Here is a 25581-nt window from a genome sequence, read left to right as displayed (position 1 = left end):
ACCCTAGCTTGAGACTTCTTTACTGGATAAGCTGCAAAAGTTCCTTTATCTCTCAACTGTCACACTCATGTATGCTTCTGCCATTCAAGGATGGAAAATCACAATATTCATTTATTCAACTAGTATCTAGGTGATTACTTGACTGTGCCTTCGATGGAGATATTTCACAATGACCCCCTTTGGTCATCCCTGAAATGTGTGCTGTCAGCTTACAGCACAGTACGAGACAAAGGTAGTTCTATTGCACAGGTAGTTCTATTGCAGTTTTTCTGGATAAGTAGCCCTGTTTTGTCCTCTATGGAGGGATATTATTTCTTAGGAAGGAGCAAGAGGTGTGCCACTATCACAATAGCCTGAGGAAAATCACTACTTAGTAAATCTCTTTTATGGTAGGATTTACTCCTAAACCAAAATTTGTTAGTAATGGTCACTAAAAAATCCTTTACCTCCTAAAGAGAAGAGAAGCACACTGTTAAGTATTTATCTGCTCTTGAGCAAAGGAATGGAAGTCAGTAAAGATAAAATGGATTGAACAGTGTGAGAAGCCAATTCCGAAGAGAAAATACCTGAGAATGATGTGTTTTTCTGGTATGAAAGTTGAACTAGCTGTTGGGGGGGTATCAGTTCATTAAAGTCATCAGGTTGCCAGTTTAGTGCATTTTATTAGTAACTGATGTACTCTTCCACTATGGAGTTTACGTCCTTTTAAATAATAAAGTTCAAGGGAAAAAAATGACTCGATCAAGAGCTTACTCATGTGTCTTTAGTTCATTCAGAGCCGCTCAGCATTTATTAAGAAATAAAATGTCTGCTGTACTTCAAATAATTTATTACTTACCAATTGCAACCAACAGCTCCTGAAAGTATCCATCATAACATTCATTAATGGCATCTACCATGTCTTGCCCAGAAATATTTTGAAATTCCTGAAAAACTTCAACAAATTGATGTAATTCAAAGGAGATTTTGAAAATATTATAAATGTATAATATAAATATTAATTAGATTATTACACATACTAAAAATCCATATTTTCCATAAAATAATTAAAAGTACTACTGCTACCAATTCTGTTTACTATAAATACCATTGAAACAAATATAGATACTCTTAGTAGAGTCATCATAAATCTTGAACTTCAAAGACCTGTTATTATTCTCTTCTCCTGGGGAACAAATGCCACCTCCAGTGAGACCCACTAACTCACTGCTGATTTAAATTGAGAGGAAGCACACAGCAAGCCATTATTTATGGACCAGTTATTTAGGACATATAGGCTTATGTCAACAACAAACTTCCTACTAGAGCTTAAATATGAGAATTAAGTGTAAAAGTCCTCTCTGTGATGATTAAAATAGCAGTCAAAGTATCTATAAAGAACATTCTGAGAAAGATGAAATCAACTTTATGGTTATAGACTAGAGTTTACTAATTTAGAATTGTGATAAATTAAGATTCCTTATTTCAAGAACTTAGTTATATGACTATCCCAGGCAACTTTAGTTCTCATCCATTCTTACTCAAAATTAGAAGCAAGATGATGTCTTTTCATTATTATTATATGATTATAATTAAGATAGGTAATGTCTCTTATTGACTTGTAAAGTCCAGATGTGGGATTGGGGTAGGGTAGGCCATCTGTTGAAAATTTTCAGCCATTTGTGTATTTTATATAGAAAAAACAAAATTTGTTTTTAATAAAAGAAAAAGAAAGATATTGTAGTTTAGGGAATAAACAAAGGGCAAACTAACATGAGTGCACTCTCTAAAACCAATAAGGTTCTATCAATATTGCAGAAATCATGACATCAATAATAATGACCTTGATGCAGTATTGACTGGTTAAACTATATTTACTATACATTTTTGCAAGACAACATATAATATACCTAGTAAGAAATAGCTAATATATTTGCATAAGTACTCCATCAAATACAGAGATAATTTTTAAAATGCTCAGTATTTGAAAGTTATTGGAAAAACTATTAAGGAAATACTTATCCCTTAGTAATGTCATTAAATAAGGCACATCTTATAAACAAAATTCAAAGTAAGTACCTTTGAGGTAACTGACTTTCCTCCATTTCCTTGTAATAGATCATTTTTGTTTCTAGTAAACCACCTTCTTTTTGTTATATAATAGGCCGAGTAGCTGGAAAGAACCCCAGTTCATAATTACCCAGCCACAGCTGCTGGTAGCTCTTGTTGCACAGGATCATTTGCAGCATGGTTTTGTGCTCCCCCGTCTTCTGCTGACAGGCTTCCCATAGGACCTGGAACATTAGCCAGCAGAGAAGTAGCATCAGAACCACTCCAGCCCATTTTAACCAAGGTTCTTTGCAATCAGTCTGAGAACTGGCTCTAGTTACCATTGCATCCTGAGCAGCCATAGCAGGGTCTGCATATCCTTCCTCTCTGGTCCCCTGTAAAGTAAGCACAGGTTTTCCATGTAAATGTTCTTAGTCAGCAACTCATATAGGATTAGTGGGACCAAAATCCTTGAACTACTAAATATTCTGATTGTTCCTAAGGAACTTCTATTATTATCTGGAGTAAGCGTTCATTTCCTGATTTCCTGAATACTTTAGAAGATAGTATATAAGGTGTTGTCTTAAAATGTGCATTATTTTATTTTACTTTTTCTTTGCAGCACTAGTAGTGTTTGAAAGACATTGAGGCATTTTTCAGTTTTCCAAGTCTCTGTGCAGTATCTTCTCCCTTATCAAACTGAGTATCCACTGCCTGACCATGGCAGTGGCTGTTAGAAATGAGTGTTAACATTGTTAGAGCAAAAATGCAGAGAAAGTCCATCTCTGACTTGCACAATAGGACTTGTACAACAACAAAATAGTAATGAAATTCAGACTTTGTGCAGTTAGAATATTTTGTACATCTGTTTAACTCTCACTCCATTATCATTTAGAGAACAGACATGGTCCAGTTGATCATTTCAAACAGGAGGGAAGGGGCACTAACCAATGCAGGGAACATTGATTCCTGAGGGATATGAGGGCCAGTGGGGAGAAGGAGGTAGGGAGGCATGTTATCAGTCTAATGAACTGTTTCTTTTGGGTCCAGATATAGAGGGGAGGCTTTCTCTTCGCTCCAATTATGTTAAGAGAACACTGAAAGTACAGTAGTTTCTGCTTCTACCAATTTTTTTTTTTTTTAGACAGGGCCTTGCTGCATTGCACAGGTTAGAATGCAGTGGCATGATCATAGTTCACTGTAATCTCGACCTCCTGGACTCAAGCAATCCTCCTGCCTCAGCCTCCCGAGTAACTTGGACCACAGGCATGTACCACCATGATTGGCTAATTTTTTTTCTCAGAAAGGGGATCTCACCATATTGACAAGGTGGGCTGGTCTTGAACTCCTGGCCTCAAGCGATTCTTCTGTGTCAGCCTCTCAAAATGTTGGGGTGACAGGCATAAGCCACTGTGCCTAGCTCTATCATCTTTTAGGACACTAGAAATAGCCACAGTGCAGTGAACCCAGTGAGACAGCAAGATTGGGCACAGGGAGGTCTTGAACACAACTTCCTTGAATTAACCTCAATCCCTAAGTAGTATGAATGGGATCCCAAATTTCTTACATGCGGAGGAACTTGCAATCTAGCTGAGAACCTGTGGGGAAGCTTGCCAGATTGAGTTTATGACCATGGCAGGGACAGTGTTTCAGCAGTCAAGGGCTATAGGATAGACCACATTGACTTGAACTGTGTGGGAGACACAGCTAGACCTTTGGGGGAGTCTCCAGCTCCCGTGAGAGTAAAGGTGAGGCTAAATCATCCTGAAAGGTTACTCTGACCAAACTTGTCAGTTTGTCTCTGACCAAAGTGAGACAGAGAAAAGATCATAAATTAAATCAGTGGCTTATCTTGGCAGCTAACACTGATAAATGCTCATATGCTTGTCATTGACACCTCATATGTTCTTGTCCAGAATTGCCAAGAATTGCTATTCCATAGTCAAGACCGGCAAAAATGTGGGCAATATCTTGATCTAAGGACACAGTGACCTTCCTGTTCCCAAGATATTTCATTAACCACACACACACCTCTCTACCAATTACCTTCTTAGAGAGAAAGGAGGAGGATGGCCAAAATCTGAGAGTCAAATACTTAACCCAATAAAAGTAGGAATGAGATTGAACATGCACCCACATTCACTATTCAAAGTATTACAGAGATTAAATTTGCCACTTTAGATTAAATATTAGGGCTTTTTTTCTTGATAACAAAAAGCTAGAGGCATATGAGAAAGTGCGATTTATTCACAAAGAAATAAGAAAGCTACCATTTGTGAGTAAATGTGTAGCCTTGGAACATTTAATGTTTAATCATAACTCTAAAGTTGTATGTCCCCTAAAGGTAAACAACTGATGGGAAATAGGCATGAGTTTGTCAGTCACATTTCTTCTTCAATTTCCTTTGCTTAAAATACCAAGAGACTAAGGCTGCACATATGCAATTCTTAATTTGAAATCTGTGTATTAAATTAAAGGAGTGAATAATGTTATTGAGTGGTAGGACTCTGGGTGTTATTTTCAAATCATGGAAATGTTGAGGTGCAGGTACCTTAAAAGTTTCACCTCATATTTTGGAGACAAAAATTAGAGATATTAAGTGAATTGCCCAAGGTCTGATTGTTAGAGAAGAATGTTTATTAAATTTCAGTGGCATTTCTGACTCTGAGGTCTGGTTTTCATACTCTTCCCTTAGCCTAAATAACTTACTATTTTTACACAATATGCTCTGGCTCCCTTTCAAATTCTCTATGATTTTAATTTATACCAAGTAACAAACAATTGAAAACAATGTGCTATATCTTCTGTGACTTTATGCCATTTATTTAATAACATACATTTGTGGTCATTCTTAGTCTTCATCTTATTTAATCTATCAGTAGGGTTTGGTATAATTGCCACTCTCTTCTTCTTGCTATACTTTCATCACTTGGCTTCCAGGATCCTGCAATCTATTTTATTTTATTGGTTACTCCTCAGTCTTGTGAACTGGTTTTTCTTCTTTTCAATCTCTTACTTTTGGAAGGTCCAGGTAGTCAGTCTTTGATCATCTTTTTGTCTGTATTTACATTTCTTCTCTTGATAATGTTGTCTACTCAGGTGGCTTTAAATTTCATCTATATTGTAATGATACCCATTTATCTTACCCATTTATTTATTTACATCTCTAGCAAAGATCTGTCATCTGAACTTCAGGTATGTACATTCCAATTGCGAAGTCAGCATCTCCACTTGATTTTCTAATATACATATCAGGTTTAGCATGTTGAAAATCCAATGCCTTGACTCCCTCCACCTCAAACTCTTTCTACAGTCCGTCTTCCACACTGCACTTCATCCTTTCTGTTGCTCAGACTAAGAAACTGAGAGTCACATTTGATTCCATTTTCTTCGGCCTTTTCATAGCCCACATCCAATTCCTCAGGAAATAATATAGACACTGCCTTCAAAATGACACAGCATTTTTTTCTGTGCATTTGGCCAGTTGGAGGCCTCCGTGGCTGGCAATGCTCCTGCCTGGGCCTTGCTCGCCCTGGACTTGTGGCAGGAGGTACCCTGCCCATTCAGCCTATTGGGCTGTGTTTGATATGCAACCTGGCCTGGATCCCATGGCCACTGTGACTGCACACTCAGCCCACAGAGTGAGGGGGTGTGTGAGTGAGCACATGGGGTGCAGCTGGCTGCTCCAATCGCTGGCACAGGTGCAGGCTCCATGTGGGGCTTGTGGCTGGACCAGGCACGTCACAAGTGACTCCAGTGTCCAGATGAAGGGGACATGGTGGTGCCTGAAATCTTACAGATGCCTGGTAAATGGGGGGTGTGAGCTATTTTAGTTCCACCATCCGCAGCCTGACTTAAGGGGGCATGTGCAGCCAAGCAGCTCCTTCTCGCCTTGCTTGGTGAGTGGGAAGGCAGTGGTACAGGGCTGCAGCTCTATTCCCACTTGCTGTTTGGCAGGTCCCAAGTTCTTGCCCCACATCCAAGGAGAATGAGGTTACACTGACAGCCAGTGGTGAACAAGGCGAAGAGTCTTGTTGAGTGAAGAAACAGCTCTCAGCAGAAAAGGAGACCCAAGCTGGGCAGCCCCCTTACCCAAAGTCAGGTAGTTCCCCCCCCCAACCCCCCACCACCCAAAAGCGGACAGTCCCCTGGTCTGGCTGAGTCCAGGGTTTTTATGGGCTCAGAACGGGGGCATATGTGCTGATTGGTTTGTTAGTATGTAAAAAAGGCTAAAAAGATGCACCACTCAAAGATGGGCACAACAGTGTCGAAAACCAATTAGGGAAGGGTAGGAATGTGTAAAATAGGTGAAGGGTGGGGATCAACCAGAGGAAAGCACCTCACATGGGAAGAGTGGTTTCCAATCCGGTCTGTGGATTTTTCTGAGACTTGTAGATGGGTTTTCGGCTTTAAACTGTGTTTGGTGTGAAGGTTGGGTTTCACCACCCCTATCTGCCTAAAGATTTATCTGTCTCCTGCTGCTATTTAAAATACATCCAGAAACTGGGAACTTACCACCACTGCCAATGCTCTCGTATGGGTCCAAGTTAATATTACAGGTAGCTTTACTGCTGAAGCAGCCTCCTTACAGGCTTCTGTTTCTACCTTTGTCTCCCTGTAGTCTTTTCTCAGCATAGCAGCTATTGTGAATATTTTAAAGTATAAGACCACATTCCTTCACTAAAGACCCAGCAATGACTTACCTCATATCCATTTCACTCAAAGGAAAAGCCAAAGTCCTTCAAATGGTTTCAGGATTTGACATAATCTTACCACGTGCTACTTCTCTGAATTCACTTACTATTATAGTAGGTTTCCTTTGCTTGCTCAGAGGCCACCAACTGGCCTTCTTGCTACCCATTAGCTTTTTCTAACCTTACATTTTTCTCTAGCTATACTCTTTACTTGGAACGTCCTATCACATTGATTTATTTGTTAACTCATTCTTTTATCCATATTTTTGCTCAAATCTCATCTTCTCAATGAGGCCTACACTGACCAACCTATATAATATGGCAGGAGGGGCACAGTGGCTCATGCCTGTAATCCCAACACTTTGGGAGGCTGAGGTGGGTGGACATCATCAGGTCAGGAGTTCAAGACCAGCCTGGCCAACATGGTGAAGCCCCATCTCTACTAAAAATACAAAAATTAGCCAGGCCTGGTGGCAGGCACCTGTAATCCCAGCTACTTGGAAGGCTGAGGCAGGAGAATTGCTTGAACCCGGGAGGTGGAGGTTGCAGTGAGCCGAGATTGTGCCATTGCACTCCAGCCTGGGTGACAAGAGCAAAACTCTGCCTCAAAAAAAAGAAAAAAAAATGGCAACCTACCCATTATGCTCAGCCCTACAATATGTCTCCCTGTTACTCTGTTCTGCCACATCTTTCATCAACCTTCTAATATTTTATATAATGCACCTATTTATTAAATTTATGTTTAATTGTCCATATTCTTTTGCTAGAATGTAAACATCTTAAGGGCTGGGATCTTTGTCTCTTCTGTTCACCAATCATTCCCAATTATCTAAAATCATGATTGGCACATGGTAGGCACTCAAGAAATGTTAGTTGGAAAAGTAAAGAAATAACTTTAGATAGCAGACTTCAAAGATGCATCAGTGGATGTGGGAAGATTTTCTGGATTATTGATATTTTCTTAGTGACCTTCAGCCTTTATAGCTAAGTAAGCTCCGCCCTTGCAAAGTTTGTGAGAAATATTTAAGAATTTTCTGCAACTTTACATATCTGAAATATTGTGTGGAAAGATAATTGTTTTGGATATTTAACCTGAAATGGTGCTTATCTGTTTATTTTCCTATGCAGCTAATTGCCAAGAGCACTTTAAGCACACTGGTGGATTTAAACAATGTGAATAAGTAAGATTGTGATTTGGCTTTGACAAAGGCAGAGTCAAGCTGGCTTTGTCATGTAAAGGGCCTGAGGTGGCCACGTGGTATGTTTAATTGATGTAAATACCAGAAAATGGCATCAATGAGTACAGAATTTAGTTTAAGGGCATGATAAACATGGGAAGGGAAGAAATTAAAAGAAATAAGATGTGAGTGAAAATATTTGGAGGCAATAAATTGATTACAGATGATTATTGAAAGCTGTCGGCAGTAACACTCCCAGAGGCCTCATTGTACGAGTTCAACAGACTGTCAAAGGAGAATCCTGAAAGCCAAGGTAAGGAGTAAGTATCCAATTGGGTAGTTTCCATTCTCTCTCTTCCTGAAAACATTTATCATTTCCAGTGTGATTTGCACATATTGATTAATTAATCTCTAAGTGACTAATTTTTCATTATTTGACAGATAATTAGATCTTTCATAAATCTGTGTAATAAAAGCATGCAGGAAGCATTGTGAGCCAGTTTAATAATTGGCATTAGTTTTCAAGAAGAATGTGTTCCAGTTCAGTTGTTTCCTTATTAGAAACCATCCTGTCAGGAAACACTTTATAGATAAAGTAAAAGATCTTCTCTTCTGGAAAATATGACAATGATTTTTAACACTAGCCATTTCATAAAATCCTAAAGCTCCTATGCTCCAATTACTCCAGTCTCTATTAATTCAAAAAACTGGGTGTGTCTGAATTTTAGTGACATTAAAAATATGAAAACCGTAGGTCAGCTTTCCTTTGATTCTAAAAGTGAAGGTGCATAGGGAGGTAGAGGACTTGATTATAACAACCAAAGAGTTAGAGAATATTTGTATTGGAAAGGAATTGAAAGAAGGACGAGCTCATATCCTTTAATTTACAGAGTAAAAACCTGAATCTCATAAAAGGTTAAGTGATACATCCAAAGATACAAAACTGATGGGAGAGATTTGATTACACTGTGTCCCACAGTTATCCACTAGGAACTCACCAGCTCCAAATTTCACCTCCCTTCAGGAAGAAACTCCATTTCTTTTTGTAAAATATCTAGACGGATTCCCTCTAAAATGGTGTACACCACAGACTATGATGAAGAGAAGTGATGGACTTTTACAATCCCATTATTCACTTTACATCTTTCCCAATGTTCTGAATTTACTGATCGAAATCCTAAGTCAGTGGTTTCAAACTGAGGAGCCATTAATGTAGAAATGAGAAGCCAATAGAAAATCTTCGAACTATTTAACAATCTAAGAGAAGTCATACATTTTAGTAACAGTATAAATTATCATGGAACTTCTGATTTTCAGAGAGACTATTATTAAAGGAGATTATATTAAGTTTTTTAATAGTTTGTTACCTCTGTTTTCTATTATGAGTTAAATAATCTGTATGAAATATGTATTATTGTATTTTTGTGTATTTTACATTTTAAGGAAAATGTACTGTGAAACTTTATAAGTATATATTAATGTTAAAGTAATAAAGTTAATTAATTTTATTAATTTTCCTTGGTTTCTTATGAAATGTAAGTCTTGATTCACCCACACTTTTTGGTATTCTATGTTGAAAGGAAAATTTTACTATACTTAAAAGTTGTTCCAAGGTTAAATACTCATACATATATTTAATGTTCCAATTCTGGAAATCAAACTTAAGAGGTAACACTTTTGGTGGAACCACAAACTGAAGAGTCTTGGGTCCTGAATCATGGTTTGGAGAAGAGCTTTATACCTATTAGGAACCAAAAGCCTAAAACTCTAAGCTTAAAACACAAGCAATAAAATGGTGATTCTGTCCTGTCTGTAGTATACAGGATTAGCTTTTTCTATTAAGATAAATCTAGGAAATAAAGTTGTGTGTGGAAGCAATAAAAATCTGAGCTATTCATACATGTAATTCATAGAAATTTACAAGTGCTATGTTCTTTGAAAATTTTAATGAAATATATAAATAGGAAAATCAAATTAAAAATTCAAGTTGATGTTGTATTTAAAAAAGTAATAGTTCATCCTATACATTCAGAATCCAAATTAGGTAAAAACCAGTGATAAAATATTTAAAATATATGTATATCTATTCAAATATTATTATATGTACAAATACTCATGTATACACCCTATCATTAATAAACCATATTGTTTAATTTTAGGGAAAAAATAACTACAATTGAGAATAAAATTGATTGCACTATTATATCCAAAAAAATCACCATTCATTGATTATTTTTTCCCTTGTGATTTATTTTCCCTCATGTTTCATTTTCGGAACTTGTGTTTTCCCCTGAAATACAAGAATGTTTGCTTTATAAAAATACACTGTGATCCTAATCCTTAGATGTCAGTTATTTTAGGTGGTTTATAGCTCAACAGCTCAACCTTTAAGGAGGTGCAGAATGCTAAGAGGGTTTGAGTTTTGATCGTTGACATTTTACCAAATAGAAGTAGAATTGGAGTGGAACCAAATGGGGTTGGAGGTAGGAGCAATACAATTCAACAGCATAGGTATAGTGCATCTAGGCCTGACTTCATGTCAGCCCTTTCATTAAGTAGACCTGTAATGTCAGGCACACCACTTAACCTCTCTAAGCTTAAGTCTTCTCATCTCTAAGCAGAGGGGATATTGCCAGTTGGGTTTCTTGGGAAGCTGCCTTTGAGACAGACATCAGCATATAGCCCGTTAATGATGGAATGTTCTTGGGATCAACACCTATGGGAGGGAGGGAACAGAGCAGGATCTGGCTGTGATGTAGTCCTAATGGAATTAAATGAAGTCCTTAGGAAAATAATTTTCTTCCTACTAAACAGCTTACTTTTTTTTTTTTTTTTTTTTTTTTGGACAGAGTCTTGCTCTGTCACCCAGGCTGGAGTACAGTGGCCTGATTTCGGCTCACTGCAACCTCCACCTCCTGGGTTCAAGCAATTCTTCTGCCTCAGCCTCTCGAGTAGCTGGGAATACAGATGCATACCACCAGGCCCAGCTAAGTTTTGTATTTTTAGTAGAAATGGAGTTTCACCATATTGGCTAGGCTGGTCTTGAACTCCTGACTTGTGATCCGCCCTCCTCGGCCTCCCAAAGTGCCATGATTACAGACATGAGCCAGCGTGCCCGGCCACATTTTTCTTAAATGAATTGAAATACATTTGTAGGTAGATATTAAAAAAATAAAAACTTGTTTGATGTTAGGATTTATAATGGTTTGTAATGGAACTGTTGGCTTCACTCTGTTAGGGGTAATACCTGTGCCAAGAATCTCTGAGTGGAAACTGTTGCTTTAATTTATATTATTGTAGCAACATTATTGTAAAATTACCTTTTATTTTGAAAAAAATTTTTAATTAAAATTAATCTTATAAAATGCAAAAGTTAGAAAATATTCAATTGGCATCTTGTCAAGTGAGATTATTTTAAAATAGTAATTATTATTGCAAATGTATTTTTCTACAAATGACTTCAACTTCTGTTACAAATTAAAATGAGCTTATACCTACATTTTACCAGAAGCTTCAGTTTGTACTATGAAAAACCAAATTATCTTTTCTCCACTGACATGGATAAACCTGCAGATGAAAATCTTAGAATAGGATGATTTACTGAGGGTGGTGACATGGGAGTTTTATGAACTTTGCAGACAAACCACAGAAATCCAAATCAAACTAAGCCAAACCAAAACCAAACACAACAAAGCAAATTCTTGATATTAATTAAAATGTGATATAAAATTGAAATTTTTAATTGAAGGGTCAATGAGTTTACTTGGTAATATGCCACATTTTCCAACTAATTTCTGTCAGCCCTTTCATTAAGTAGACCTGTAATAATGTCAGGCACACCACTTACCCTCTCTAAGCTTAAGTCTCCTCATCTCTACACAGAGGGGACATTGCTAGTTGGGTTTCCTGGGAAGCTGCCTTTTAAATAGAGATCAGCATACAGCCTGTTAATGATGGAATGTTCTTGGGATCAACACCTATGGGAGGGAGGGAATAGAAACTGAACGATTTGAAAGACTCCGATCAGCCCAAATGACCAGTCTTTCTTCAATGTGGGACAGGTAATACTTAGCTTCCTCAGCAGTTTTTTGTGGAAGATTGCTTTATTCCTAATGCAAAATTGACAATGGCTTGAGTGCATACATGTATGCACACACACAGACACACACATGCACACACAAAGGATAAAAAAGGATTAGAATTTGTATTGCTTAGCAATGAATGGCATTATTAGTTTAAATTATAAGTTTGTATTCCAGTCTGGCATATATATATATATATATACACATTCATTCTTTAATTGAATATTTAATTGAAATTATATTTCAGATATAATTTACATGTTACAAAGTTTTAAATTATATTAAAACATTTTAAATTACAATAAGCACACATTAAAGGAAATTACATCCCCTGGGTTTCAACATGTTAATCCACTCCAAATGAGGAAAATAGCAAAATAAATAATAAGAAAAAAAGGGAAAATAAGTATTAATTTAAACTTGCACACTGTCACTGATATTTTAGAGGAACAAGTTATCATTAAGAACCATTTTCTTTAACTGTTTTCTGTATTCAGACTAGTTCTAGACAGGGTAGAAACAATTATTAACTTTAGCTTTTTGGCATGAAATGATATAACACTAACTTCAGAAATATAAAGTTATCTTTTTTACATATTTGTAGAATAGAAATTAGGAATCTCTTTAAACATTTAAAAATTGGCAATTTTGTGGGAAATCAGCCTATGGTATGGGTTTATTTTCCTGATTGATTGCAGAATTTTCTGCACTTGTTTCCTGACTTGAATGCTTCCTTACTTGAATGTTTCTTTGTTTCTGTTCATTCTGTGACAGGAGCTAAGACACCAAGAATTCAATGTAGCAGCACTCATTGCTAAAATGTGACTATTAAGAGATTCTGAGCAATAAAATAAAATTCTTCTTAATAGCCTTTTCCTGCCTAAATATATGTTCCTTTCCTTCTGGTGAATTTTCTCATAGTTTCTTCTATTCTTCAGCATATAGTAATAATACAATATACTGTACTAATAATACTATATATGCACATATAATAGTACATATATATGTGCATATATAGTATTATTAGTAAATGTACATATATACTGCATTATTAGTACATAAATATACAGATATGTACATATATACATACCAATCAGGGTATGTCTGATTGATTTGATCAATACAAACTCAAAGAGAGGAATGGGATTATAGAAATTAAAGAAATGCTAAGAAGGAAAACTGGTTTTTATCTTGAACAAATCAAGTTCTCTTAAGTCACAAGTGAGGTACTCACCACAAATGAGTGGTAAATTATGTGCAATTTAAAAAACTTCCTGATCATCTCACATTCTGCTCAAAAATTTCCCCATGGCTCTTTCCTGGTTACAGGAACTCTTCTGTCTAGCATCTCTACCAGCTCTCTAATCAGAAAAACTTGCCCTATTCAACAAAAGTCCTTTGAGCCAGCAGATTCTCCAGCAGCACCTGTCTACTTATCCTGAACCACCCTTTCTTCCTCCTCTCATGTTTGCAAGTGATGCTAATTTTTCAGAATCCTGTTAAAGACACATCATATATGAAGTCTTCTTCTTTTACTTTATCCAGCATTGAGTTTTATTCACTCAGATTTTCTCAACTATTTATCCTTCTTGCCATTTATTTCCAAAAAATATGAATTGCTTACCATGTATCATGTGCAGAGCTTAGTTATAAGTTACAAATTGGAATAAAGCTAGATTTTATGCATAGAGAACTCAGTCTAATGGGAAAGATGGATATGCAAACAGATTCAATATCACATGGTAAGACTATAATAGAAATGTGTATAAAAGGCTTGGAGGAGAGCAGTTCTCATAGAGTGGAAGAAGGCTTTGGAGAATAAATTCTTTGAGAGGTCTGATGGGGAATTGTTAACTTCATTCCATACTAGCATTTTTGAAATTTGCTTTTGTTCTCTGTTGGAACAATTTTCTGTCTTAGTCCATTTGTGTTGCTAGAAAGGAATTTCTGAGGCTGAGCAATTTATAAAGAAAATGAGTTTATTTGGGTCACAGCTCTGCAGGCTGTACAAGAAGCGTGGCTGCAGCATCTGCTAATGCTGAGGGTTTCAGGCTGTTTCCACTCGTAATGGAAGGTGAAGGGGAGCTGGCATGTGCGGAGATCACGTGGTGAGGATAGAAAGCAAGAGCAAGAGGAGGAAAATGCCAGGCTCTCATTAACAACCAGCTCTCCTGGGAACTGATGGGGTGAGAACTTGCTCATTACAATGAGAATCAGCATCACGCTCTTCATGAGGGCCCCATCCTCATGACCCAAACACCTCTCGCTGGACTTCACCTTCAGTACTGGGGCTCACATTTCAACATGAAGTTTGGGGGACAGACGCATGCAAACTCTAGCAGAAGAAAAACTATGTTATATAGATAAATGTTTAGCTTCATATTTTAAAACATACTTAATGGCAAAAACAAAACAGAAGGAATAAAAAATTAAAATAGAGCCTCATCTTTGGCCTTTTATTTGTCTCCTAGAAATGAATTATTAATGGTAGGATTAATTATATAGAAATATGATATATATGTTACATATTTCTATACATTTTATATAAGAAAATGTTTTAATCTGATGTATTCAGATTAAAATTGCATATTTTTGCTCTTTATATTTTTTATTTCCTTTTTGACAATATAATAAACACTCTAAAAGTGAGATTAAAAGTAGGAACAAGATTATTGGAAATGGTGGCACAGTAAAGACATGTTCAAAAACATAAAACATGGATACAAATTCAAAGCATTTTCCTTTTTAAAGTATATTTAAGAAGGAATGCAGTGCATTTTGTGTTTTTTTTTCGTTTGTTTATATATGCTTCCCTTTTAGAAATTCTATTTTTGCCTAATATAATCATCATCAACAGTTTTCTATTTATTGACAAATATGTCTTTACCATCTTCTGTCACCCATTTGTATTTCTTGGTTGCAATGTTCAATTCTCTTTCACAGCTTTGAAATACACTGATTGGCAAGGCATGGTGGCTCACGTCTGTAATCCCAGCACTTTGGGAGGCCGAGGCAGGAGGATCAAGAGGTCAAGAGACTGAGACCATCCTGGCCAACATGGGGAAATCGCATCTCTACTAAAAATAAAAAAATTAGCTGGGCTTGGTTGCATGTGCCTGTAATCCCAGCTACTCAGGAGGCTGAGGTAGGAGAACCACTTGAACCTGGGAGGCGGAGGTTGCAGTGAGCCGAGATCTCACCATTGCACTCCAGCCTGGGCGACAAGAGCAAAACTCCATCTCAAAAAAAAAAAAAAAAAAAAGAAGTAGAAATACACTAATTACAGATTGTTAAACTCATTTCAACTTCCTTGAAGACAAATAACTTCACTACCTTTGATATTAAGTAGGCCTACTTGAGTGAGGGTTTAGTCAATGATACTTGAGCAGAAATGGGTATGCATTCCAACAAGGCTCATAAGCACTTCCATGAAGAAACCTCTATTCTCTTTCTGCTTCCCTGGGTTGAAGACAGACATGATAAACTTAAAAGCCAGTAGTAACGGTGGAAAGAGACCAAGTCTCTGGATCACTTCTTGGAAGGGAAATGCACTCTGATTGGTAGCACCTGTTCTGGTCTTCCTGTGAGCTTGAGAAATGGTATTTACTTTATGCTTTTAGTCATCTATTACAAGAAAGAGATGAGCTCAGTAAGTAACTGGCTAGTTTGCAAGCAGTCACACAAGGGAGAAGAGAAAACGTTTAGAAATTTGGTGCCTTGAAGAGTTAGAGAAAGCACTTACTGATTCCAAGCAATGTAAGTAGAGACTTGAAGAGGTTTTGAAAAGTAAGGGTCTTTTATGACTCAGCCCTCTAGTAATACCCGGCCAGTTTTACTTTCTGAGAGATCCTTCAAGGAAATGTTTTTGAGTCGTGAAAATAAAAAAGGCATAAATGAGGGAGCAGGGATGCAAAGTCATACTGCAGAAATATATCTAGGAAAGAACTTTGCATGCGGTTAAGTGGTAAATGGACCTAACCAAAAGCAAGTAGATCACAACTCTTCTAAGTTTTTAAGAGAGCCTCATTTTCAAAGACATTACAAACCCAGATTAAAGAAACATTGATAACGTATGCTATAAACAAAATGTGAGGACTCTAAATTTGCCAAAGTTGAGCTGCTATGAAAGTGGTACAACCTTCAAGGATATAGAGAGGCTTCTAGACTTATGATGGGGTTACATCCTGATAAATCCATTGTAAATTAAAATATCCCAAGTCAAAAATGCATTTAATACACCTAACCTATTGAACATCATAGCTTAGCCTAGCCTACCTTAAATGTGCTCAGAACACTTGCAACAGCCTACAGTTGGGCAAAATCATCTAACATAAAGCCTATTTTATAATAAAGTGTGTTACATATCTCACATAATTTATGGAATATCAACTATTATGTGAAAATTGCAGTAGTTTTGCACCATCATAAAGTAGAAAGGTACCATGAAGTAGATAAGTCAGACCATAAAAATTCAGGGACTGAGGACTGTCTGTTCTCCAAAGCACCTCTTCAGATAAAGCCAAGCAGGATAAAGGACAGGGAAGGACTTCTCAGAGTTTATCAACAGCAGCCACAGAAAAGTTTAGATTAAAAACAAATCCAAGAATTCATGGAGACAGTTGACACTGGAGTAGTTCAGAGAAAAGGGAGAAAGAATAGACAATGATCTATCTTGTATTTTCATCTGATGATTGTAACTCCTCGCCTAAGAGTGTGGGGCTCTGGGTTCCTGAGGGCTTTAGGCAGGATTCTCACTCTAGTTGCCTCCACCTGGATTATAGACCTTTCTCTCTCCTAGGTCCTACTCTTCCAGCTTTGTTCCCACTAAAAAGGCTTTCATGTATTCTTTTCCAATTTCATGTTCCCATGTACGAAATTCTATCGACTTCTTGGTTTTAGTGAAATTCTTTGGTGTCTACTAATTCTTTGCTAACTACTATGCCTTTGATGTGTAAAGGAAAGGTTTGGGGGTTTAGAAACTCTTGTTTCATTTCAAACACACACACATGCACACAAACACACACACGCATACGAAATACAAAACCAAACAAAAATTCCAGCTTTTAAGACATTTTCCTCAACTGTGGCCTTCGAGTTTCTCTTTTAGAAATTAAGAGCTGAACACTGATTCTCTCTCTTTGCATTCCTGAGTGCCTTTGTTAAACAGGATAGCAGGTATATTGGAGAATATGTATAAAACAGGAGATAATTATATCTTTAAAAATATTGTTTGTATTACAATGCTAATATGTGGAATATTTTCAAGAAATAGTCATTAAATGGAAATATATATCATTTAGTCAGTACAGAAACACAAATGATAAAATCTATTTTTAACTTAATGTTTCTTTTTGGTAATGTATAATACCATAGAATTTTTATAGGCTGCATTGAAGATCATATGCTGGCTTTCAGAGTCTCTATCATTCAACCAAATTCTGGATTTCTACTTATTAGCTCTTTAGACAATCATAGAGCTAGAACTTTATACATTTTGATTATTCTTTTCTGAAGTACTTATGAGAATATTTATATTATAGTGTTTTGTTATTAAATGAGAAAATTGTTTCTCTCCTCACACAGTACTAGGCACATTGTAGGAGCTCAGAAATGTTAGTGTGCCCTAAACTCATGTAGCAGTTTTAATAATGAAATTATTTCTAAGGCTGGGCATGGTGGCTCACACCTGTAATCGTAGCACCTTGGGAGGCTAAGGCAGGCAGATCACCTGAAGTCAGGAGTTCGAGACCAGCCTTGCCAACATGGCAAAACCCCATCTCTACTAAAACTACAAAAATTATCTGGGTGTGGTGGCACGTGCCTGGACTCCCAGCTACGTGGGAGGTTGAGGCAGGAGAATCACTTGAACTCAGGAAGGGGAGGTTGCAGCAAGCTGAGATCATGCCACTGCACTCCAGCCTGGGCGACAGAGCGAGACTATCTCAAAAAAAAAAAAAGACATTATTTCTAATTAGAATTATTAATTTTAACTGTAATATTTTTAATCTTTTCATTTTCTCAGAATATATAACTAATTATACATATGTTATACATACATGTATATAATGTCTTTAGAATATATTTTTAATTTTTTGAAAATAGAGCTGATGCATTAGCCATACTTGTCTTTAACAACTTAAATTTCTAGTTGAGTACTTTGAACATGGCTTCAGACAATGTTACTACACAGAATTGACTGTTGAACTGTAATATACTGGAGTTTTCTGTTCTTTTCTTTTTGCAATGACATATACCTATTTTCTTAGAGAGTGCAAAGTGGTGTAAAGTTTGGAATGCTATACCTGGACCAAGTTCAGGAGCGTATCTCTGAAGTGTCCCGAGGTCTCTGAATAAATGTCCTCTTGGAGGTTATTGCTGTATTCTGCATAAGGAAGCACACGAAAGGTATGATTTATTATGGAACTACACATCAATGTGTTTTGAATAAGTTAATGTTATTTTCCAGTTGTGAGTACAAAGTCCAGGAAATGTAGTCCACCTGTTGACATTTCTTTGTTAATAAACTGTCTGCCAAAGAATTCTGTCACCTAATGGTAACATAAGCATAGGACTGTTTTTTAAAAATCTTTATTCCAAAATTGAAAAACAGGATCGAGAGTCATTTCACATTCTCTGATTCTCAAAATACAGTGTTATGCATTCTATTTCCATAGACTGCTGCCCAGCCCAACACATTTTCTAAGTGCTTCATCTCGTTTTAACATTTTAATGAAAGTTCTGACTTCATTCCCTTCAGAAAAGTCTTGTTTTTGTTTGAATGCAATAGAGATGACTGTCCGCAACATTTTCTTGACACACAATGTCACAGAGTACATAATGCAATGGAACTTAAGGCATTATACCTTTTTGAAAGTGAAAAGAGTTACCCTTTCTACTTTTGAAACGTATAAAAATCTGCTTTTGCGGTAGATTACAGGAACGTGAAATTTATGTAAAGCGAAGCAGATGTATTTGTAGAATTCACTGAGCCATTATTGTACTTTATTTTTTCTATATGCTGGGTCTCTCCTGGGTAAGGGATGAAATACGCCCTGAATTCAAGTGTGGGGCACTTTCCTGTCTTAATGAAAACATTCACCTTATAGAGATTTCTAATTATTTTCCTGGAAAATTTGCTTAGCTTGATTGTCTAGGGAACTGTTTCATTTTTAGTGCACTAATAATCAATTTTACCTCATGAGTTAATTGGTCCTCAGTGAATCCTATGTTAAATGTAAGAATGTCTTAGATAATTCTTCAAAATACAGAAACTGGAATATTCAACGTGTTATAAAGTTCATATATGTGTAAAATACATTCACATATGTATATTTCCTTACGCAAGCAGTAGGCTTCTCGCATCTGGAAAAGTTCTCCATTTGTTCTTGAAGCTAGTATTTCAATGAGGCAGTTCTCATCAGTGCCTACTCCCTAGAGAAAGGAAAAAAAGAGATAAATGTAAGGATATTCTTATTGGGAGTAATAGCGCACCTTTTGTACATGAAAGGGATACAGCATTTCCAGTGTTTTGAGAGGTGGCAGGGGAAAGGAAGTTGTTTAGGATGAAGGTAGGCACAATCTTAGTTCCAACTTTGCCATTTACTACCTGTTTCACCCTGAAGAATTAATATTATCTGAAGGAAACTCTGTTTCTTCATTTAGAATAAAACAGTATGAGCATTTCTAAACAATGCAGAGGAAGACATGTTCAAGCAATGCTCATGGCACTGAGCATTTCCATTTGCTGTTGAAATGATATTTGATATTCCATTTGCTGCTGCAATATTAATTCTTTAGCAGGCTGACATTAACATACAGGTTTTCTAATTTGCCAAGAATATTTTAAGGACCTGTGGCTGCCTCTCTAGATGTGGAATTTTGTACAATTTGTGTAAATATTTGGAAGGACGCTTTCTGTGGTCTCTTGCAGACATATGCACATATTAGTCTGTGAAAGTGATCTAAAGACAACACATCTTTTTTAGGAAAGCCTCAGAAATCCTTAGCATTCTATGAAATATTGATAAAATACACTTGTTTAATCAAACAGCAACATATAACTTTATTTTTAAAATAATTTTTAGATATGTAATTTTGCAAGAGGTAGGAATTGACATGCAACGTTTGTTAAAAGCGATTAGTTAAAATTCATATACTTTTTGTACAATGCCTATTTGGATCAGTAAATATGATGGCCCAAATCCATGTCCTTTAATTTTTTCCTGTTGCCTCTTTTCTGTCACACATTGTTCACAGATTGTGGTAATCTGGTCATTGGCAAGCATCACACTGGAATGATTTCAACAGTTCTGCAGGTGTTTAATATCTGCATTTGGAAAGAAGTAAAGCCAAGGCCCTCTTTGTTCCCTGTCCCTAGCCAACAAAATCTGTAAAAAATCCACAGTCAACTCATTTCATGGAAATGACTTTCCTTTAAGAAACACTGATTCTAATTCTTCCGAATTAAAATGTTTATACATTTGAGAAAAAAAAAAAACAAAACTGTTTCTATAAAGAATGAGCTTCAGGTCATGAAGAAAATATAAAGACGTCATCTATATATTGTCCCTGATTCAATATCTTCTTTTGACTTAATCAAACTTTTACAAATAATGTAACAAGAGTCACATCATTTTTAATACATTCTCCTCAATATAGGAATACATACTCAGGGACCAATCTGAATAGCCCTGGAAGCTTGTTCCCTTTTCCTTGTCGGAGGTCAGCCTTGGGGCTGGTTCAGTAAGTTTGTGACTCTGTACAACAAAAGAACAGGTTGATCCCAGCCACTGAGCCTGGGAGGCTCCAGCTTCCTAACAAGGCCACTTCCCTTGACCACAACATTTCCATTGTTACATCGTTGCTTAGATATTCCCTCCCCTCTCCTTGATCATATAAGTATGTAGGGCAGTTTCCCTCAATTGAAATACTGGCCTGTACTTGTTACAGGTATATTTTTGGATCAGATCACTACCTTCATGGCATGCCAGAGCTCATGAGCATCATACAGTGGTGGTGGGTACATGAGGCCAACCATCACATCTTTGAAGTGATCTGAAAGCTGCTCCTTCAGATCCCCAATCAGGTCCTGTGGAGGAAAAAGTACATATTTTTATCGTATGTCACCAAATTTGCAAGAGAAATGAGATAATTGCAGAAAGTTTTTTAATATTTTCTTTTCCATGTCATTTAATAATAACAGAATAACAAGTCTGATTCTCATGTATATGTATGCATTACATGAGATGATGAACTTGAAAATTATTGATTTAATTTCACCCCTGCATGACATAGCTTATGCACATTGCAGTCACATTGCAGTCATTTGAACATAGAATGATTTTCTTTTTCCAACCCCAAACTCCAGCTCCTCTTTTGATCTCATTATGAAAATATGTAAAAGTTAAACTTAAAAAAATTTAATTGGGGTCTTTAGTTTTCTTGTGGAATTACTGAAACATTAGTCCTTAAAGAAAATATGCACTTTATTTTATCATTGCAATAGTCTCTTTTAGCAGAAGTCCCTGGTTATACTATTGCCAAACAGCTTATGTAAATTCATTAAGTAGTCTGAGAACTTTCTTCAAATAACAAGCAATATAATTTTAAATATTGAAAGTCAAACACTTAAAGAGAAATACATGCATGCTAAATGCTTGTGCTATGAAAACTGACAAAAATATTTTGCATTTTATTTCAAAAATGTAAAGCAGAATTTAAAAATACATATGCTCTTCCTATACACCAACAACAGGCAAGCCAAGAGCCAAATCATGAATGAACTCCAATTCAGAATTGCTACAAAAGGAATAAAATACCTCAGAATACAGCTAACAAAGGAATTGGAGGATCTTTTCAAGGAGAGCTACAAACCACTGCTGAAAGAAATCAGAGATGACACAAACACATGGAAGAACATTCCATGTTCATGGATAGGAAGAATCAATATCATGAAAATGGCCATACTGTTCAAAGTAATTTATAGATTCAATGCTATCCCCATTAAACTCCCATTAACATTCTTCACAGAATTAGAAAATACAAGTATTTTAAAATTCATATGGGACCAAAAAAAGAGCCTGAATAGCCAAGTCAATCCTAAGCAAAAAGAACAAAGCTGGAGGCATCACACTACCCAACTTCAAACTATAATACAAGGCTACAGTAATCAAAACAGCATGGTATTGGTATAAGAACAGACACACAGACAAATGGAAGAGAAGAGAAAACTCAGAAATAAGACCACACACCTACAACCATCTGATCTTTGACAAACCTGACAAAAATAAGCAATGGGGAAAATATTCTCTATTTAATAAATGGTGCTGGGAGAACTGTCTAGCTATATGCAGAAAACTGAAACTGGACACCTTCCTTATGCTGCATACAAAAATTAACTCAGGATGAATTAAAGACTGAAATGTAAAACCCAAAACTATAAAAAACCTAGAAGAAAATCTAGGCAATACCATTGAGGACATAGGCACAGGCAAATATTTCATGATGAAAACTCCAAAATCAATTGCAACAAAAGCAAAAAATTGACAAACGGAATATAATTAAACTAAAGAGCTTCTGCACAGCAAAAGAAACTATCATCAGAGTGAACAGACAGCCTACAGAATGGGGGAAGTTTTTGTAATCTATCCATCTGACAAAGGTCTAATAACCAGAGTGAGTCTGCAAAGAACTTAAGCAAATTTACAAGAAACAAACAACCCCGTTAAAAAGTGGGCAAAAGACATAAACAGACACTTCTCAAAAGAAGACAGACATGCAGCCAACAAATACATGGAAAGAAGCTCAACATCACTGATTATTAGAGAAAAACAAATCAAAACCACAGTGAGATATCCCACTCCAGTCAGAATGGTGATTACTAAAAAGTCAAGAAACAACAGATGTTGGTGAGGTTGTGGAGAAAATGGAACACTTTCAAACTCTTTTTGGGCATGTACATCAGTTCAACCATTGTGAAAGACAGTGTGGCAATTCCTCAAAGACCTAGAGGCAGAAATACTATTTGACCCAGCAATCCCATTACTGGGTATATGCCCAAAGGAATAAAAACCATTATATTAATATTATAAAGATACACGCATGCATATGTTCATTACAGCACTATTCACAATAGCAAAAATATATAATCAGCCTAAATGCCCATCAATCATAGACTGGATAAAGAAAATGTGGTAAATATCTGCCATGGAATACTATGCAGCCATTAAAAAGGCATGAGATTATGTCCTTTGCAGGGACATGGATCGTTGGAAGCCAGTATCCTCTGCAAAGTAACACAGGAACAGAAAACCAAACACTGCGTGTTCTCACTTACAAGTAGGAGCTGAATGATGAGAACACATGGACACATGGATGGGAACAACACACACTGGGGCCTGTCAGGAGCAGGGGTAAGGTGGGAAGGAGAGCATCAGGAAGAATAGCTAATGGATGCTGGGCTTAATATCTAGGTTATAGGTTGACAGGTGCAACAAACCATCGTGGCATATGTTTACCTATGAAATAAACCTGCACATCCTGCACATGTATCCCTGAATTAAAATAACATTTGAGGGAAAAAATATATATATATGCTCAATTTATTTTCTGTAGGGTTACCAAGATATCTGAATGATGTTTAAAATAGTCTCTCACTAAAGTGTGTAAAGCATATTCAGTTTTATTAAAATCATGCAATACTTTAGTTCTGAGGTGGTTCAATACTAAAATTCAAGTAAAAGATTCCACATTGAAATAACAACAAAATAGTCCTAATTTTCGTTTTATTTGGCATAATCCAACAACACCTTTCATATACTGTGGATTTTCTTTTTTAGTAGATGAAAGCATTGTAAGAAGAGAGAAAATACAAAGTACCAATATTGAAAGTGTAAGAGTTGTGTGTATGTATACTACAGACACTAAAGGTTAAAATGAAAATATTATAAACAAATTTATGCCACTGTATTTTAAAATTTAGTTGAAATAGACAAATTCCATGACAAATACAAATTACCAAAATAGCTGAAGCATAAAAAGAAAATTTAGATTGCCCAATGTTAATTAAATAAATTGAATTTGTAGCTAATGCTCCCGCCTATCCCTAGACCCAGGTGGAATCACTGATGTAATCTATCAAGCCCTTATGGAAGGAGAAAAGTAAATCCTACACAAAATCTTGAAGAAATTAGTGGATGATAGATTTCTCAATTTACTTTATCTGGCCAGCATTGCCATAATACAAAAATTAAAATAAAAACTTCGTAAGAAAGTTGCAGACTGATATCCCTTATAAACCTAGACACAAACATATGTATTCAAATATTTATAAAGCACATCTAGTAATACATAAAAATAATGACACGTAATGAGCAAGTAGGGTTTATCCCAGGAATGCAAGATTGGTTTGCATTTGAATATTAATCAATGTAAATTTCCATTTTAGCAGTATAAGGAGAAAAGGTATATGATGATATCAATAGAAGTAGTGTGTTAGTCCACTTTGTGTTGCCATAAAGAAAAACCTGTGGCTGGGTAATTTACAAAGAGGTTTAATTGTCTCATGGTAGGCCGGGTGCAGTGGCTCAAACCTGTAATCCCAGCACTTTGGGAGGACAGGACGGGCGGATCACGAGGTCAGGAGATTGAGACCATCCTGGCTAACACGGTGAAACCCCGTCTCTACTGAAAAATACAAAAAACTAGCCGGGCGAGGTGGCGGGCGCCTGTAGTCCCAGCTACTCGGGAGGCTGAGGCAGGAGAATGGCGTAAACCCGGGGGGCGGAGCTTGCAGTGAGCTGAGATCCGGCCACTGCACTCCAGCCTGGGGGACAGAGCGAGACCCCGTCTCAAAAAAAAAAAAAAAAATTTCTCATGGTTTTGCAAGCTGTACAAGAAGCAGGGCAATAGTATCTGCTTCTGGTGAGGCCTCAAGAAGCTTACAATCATGGCAGAAGGCAAAGGGGGAGCAAGAGCTGGAGGGAGGAGCTGCCAGGCTCTTTAAGGAGAATTCATTACTGATGGAAAGAGTTCTTCATGAGGAATCCGCTCCCATGACCCAAACACCTCCCTTGGGGCCCACCTCCAGCAGTGGAGGTCACATTTCAACATGAGATTTGGAGAGGACACATATCTAAACCAAATAATGTAGCAAAAATGTTTGAGAATGTTTAGCACACAATCATAAAAAAAATTCTTAGCAAAGAAAGAAGGAATCTTTCTCAAACTGATAAAGGGCATTTACAAAATTTCTACAGGGAAGAGGATACCAGTGAAAAACTAAATGCTTATCCTCTAAGATGGAGAACAAGGCAAGGATGTCTGCTCTTACTGATATATTCTATTTGAATTTGTACTAGAGCTATATACTTAAAGAGAAAAGCCAAAACTCTAAATCTTCTAGAAGAAAGTATAGGAACAAATCTTTGCAACTTGGTGTAGACAAAAAAATCTTACGTGATACATAAAAGAATAAACAATATATGAAACAATGATGAATTTAACTTCTTTGAAATAAAAACCTTAAATTTTTGAAAGAAACTTTTAAGAAAGTAAAAGCGAACCACAGCTGTCACTTCACATATTTGACAAAACACTTGT

The 25581-nt window shown here is 36.5% G+C and overlaps 1 protein-coding gene across 1 annotated transcript in view; it reads right to left on the bottom strand.

The window, feature by feature from the left end:
- The window catches only part of ANXA10 (annexin A10), a 103616-nt gene that overhangs the window by 10884 nt on the left and 67151 nt on the right, over nt 1-25581 (bottom strand). The window contains exons 4-9 of the mRNA XM_011967790.1: nt 20957-21070; nt 19323-19413; nt 18285-18364; nt 2370-2423; nt 2180-2273; nt 839-934 (exon numbers count right to left, since the gene is read on the bottom strand). Of these exons, the coding sequence (XP_011823180.1) occupies nt 839-934; nt 2180-2273; nt 2370-2423; nt 18285-18364; nt 19323-19413; nt 20957-21070 (529 nt within the window). The remainder of the gene's footprint in view (nt 1-838; nt 935-2179; nt 2274-2369; nt 2424-18284; nt 18365-19322; nt 19414-20956; nt 21071-25581) is intronic.

Source organism: Mandrillus leucophaeus, unplaced genomic scaffold, assembly GCF_000951045.1.
Source record: "Mandrillus leucophaeus isolate KB7577 unplaced genomic scaffold, Mleu.le_1.0 Scaffold81, whole genome shotgun sequence".
In the NCBI taxonomy this organism is placed as follows: domain Eukaryota; kingdom Metazoa; phylum Chordata; class Mammalia; order Primates; family Cercopithecidae; genus Mandrillus; species Mandrillus leucophaeus.
This window is presented reverse-complemented; position numbering and strand designations above follow the sequence as displayed.